The sequence below is a fragment of the Nicotiana tomentosiformis genome, chromosome 8 (genome assembly GCF_000390325.3).
Source record: "Nicotiana tomentosiformis chromosome 8, ASM39032v3, whole genome shotgun sequence".
NCBI classification, from domain to species: Eukaryota; Viridiplantae; Streptophyta; class Magnoliopsida; order Solanales; family Solanaceae; genus Nicotiana; species Nicotiana tomentosiformis.
In genome coordinates, this window is record NC_090819.1 from 56892334 (window position 1) to 56894606 (window position 2273).

The window sequence follows — 2273 nt, forward strand, 5'->3', positions numbered from 1 at the left end:
TATTGGGAGAAAATCGCAGTTACATTTGACCCAAAAATTCAGTAAAACTTATGAGTGTAACTTGTGATGACTTTCATCGACTTTTGTTCCACAACTCGCTTGACATTAAAACATAACACACGGATGTCATACGACTAATATAAATCATAACATAATCTCCTTATCATGTTAATCACCCTAGTCTCACCCCAAAGGTACATGTTATAACATTCCCAACTTGTCGACTTTCGACGAAACATTGTTTTATTTAATTGCTTTAGCTTCTGAACTGTCCAACCCTCTTTGTACTTGTTGTTCATGATCTTCAATATTTGTAACCTCAGAGGTAACATGATTAACTTACTTTATATACTTTTAAATATTATCTCATTTTTGGTCCTACATTAGTTTGCTTACGACGCATTTTTACGTATGAAAATATAGGGTGTAACAGAGAACTTCTTGCATAGCCTCATTGAGTATCCTTTGATGTTCAATAGATGGTTTGGTGTTATCCTCCAACTTGGTCTTATGCATACAAAAGGCGGGACTTATCCCTCGAATATCCTCCAAAGTCCACCCGATAGCCTTCTTCCTCTTTTGTAGCACCGCCAATGTGGAATCTACCTGCAAGTTATTCAAACAAGAGGAAAGAATAACCGGTAAAGTATAACGAGGACCAAGAAATTCATACCAAAGATGTGGAGGTAATGGCTTCAACTTCAAGGTAGGAGGCTCTTCAATAGAAGGCTTTGTAGGAGGAGTTGTCCTATTTTCAAGATCCAAGAATAATTTTCGGGGTGCATAGCCGTACTACCCCATTCCTTGCAAAGAGTTCACATATTCCATGAACCCATCCATCTCGTCATCATCAAAGTTGAGCAAGACGGACTCCAACATATCACCAGCATTGATTGTAGTACTTGTTTCATCAACAATAACATTAGTCACCAAGTCCACAAAAGAACACACCTCATTGCTTTTTGGTTTCCGCATGGACTTACACATATGAAATACCACTTTTTTATCACCAACCCAGAAAGTGAGTTCTCCGGCTTCAAGATCATAAAGAGCCTTACCCATAGCAAGGAAAGGTCTCCTAAGAATAATCGGCACTTCATAATCAACCTCACAATCTAGAATGACAAAATCCGCCGGAAGAATGAATTTATCAACACAAACTAAAATATCTTCAATCACTCCCAAGGGCCTCTTCATTGTATGATTGGCCATTTGCAATCTCATAGAGGTGGGTCTTGGTTGTCCAATTCCCAAAGTATTGAAAACCGAATAGAGCATCAAATTGATACTTTCCCTAAGATCACAAAGAGCTTGAGCAAACTCGACACTTCCAATTGTACAAGGAATCTTGAAAGTACTGGGATCCTCCAATTTAGAATCCATTGAATGCACTCAATTTCACTCACTTGATGAGTGACTTTGATGGTCTCAAAATTTATTGAATGTTTCTTTGTTACAAGATCCTTCATAAAGTTTTCATAACCGGGCATTTGTTCCAAAGCTTCAACTAATGGCACATTGATTGAGAGACTCTTCATCATTTGAATGAACTTCTTTAATTGATTCTCACCATTTTGCTTGGCAAGTCTTTGAGGGTATGGAGGTGGAGGATTAGGCAATGGTGCCTTAGCCTTTTGCACTACCGGCTCCGGTATGTTAATAATGTGTTCCCTAGACAGGTTCACCTCCTCTTGAGTCTCTTCCAAACTATCATCAATATCAATCCAAACTTCATTATTAGGTTGCACCACATTGTTCGGGATCTCTTCTTCTTGCATCACTTGATCATCATCAACAAGTTTCCTTCCACTTGAGGTGGGTGCATTCCAGCCTCTTCCACTTCGTGTGATAACCGCCATGGTATGCCCCGTGTTGTTACCACCCTTTGGGTTTACCACCGTGTCACTTGGTGTGCCCCCTTAGGGAGAATTTAGAGCTTAAGAGATTTGCCCCATTTGAACTTCTAGGTTGCAGATTGATATGTTATGTGAGGCAAGTTGGGCATCCGAATCGGTATTGTTTTCCATCATTTGCTTGAACATATTTTCAATACACCCCATCTCATTGTTTGAAGAACTCAAACCATGGGATATAATGAGGTGGGTTGCTTGGTTGTTGGTACATTGGGGGCCTTTGAAAACCAGACCCCCGGTTACCTTGATTGTTGTTCCACCTGCCTTGATTGTTACCTCCCCAATTTCCTTGGTTGTTTCCACTCCAATTTCCTTGATTGTTGTTGTTATGCCAATTCCCTTGATTGTTGCCTCCACTCC

The 2273-nt window shown here is 39.9% G+C and overlaps 1 protein-coding gene across 1 annotated transcript; it reads right to left on the minus strand.

Moving 5' to 3' along the window:
- Nucleotides 1-792: 792 nt before the first annotated feature.
- LOC138897509 (uncharacterized) lies at nucleotides 793-1859 on the minus strand. Its single transcript, XM_070183482.1, has 2 exons — nucleotides 1686-1859; nucleotides 793-1365 (listed from the first exon to the last, which is right to left on the minus strand). The coding sequence occupies exons 1-2, from the start codon at nucleotides 1857-1859 to the stop codon at nucleotides 793-795; spliced, it is 747 nt and encodes a 248-aa protein (XP_070039583.1).
- Between the last annotated feature and the right edge of the window lie 414 nt (nucleotides 1860-2273).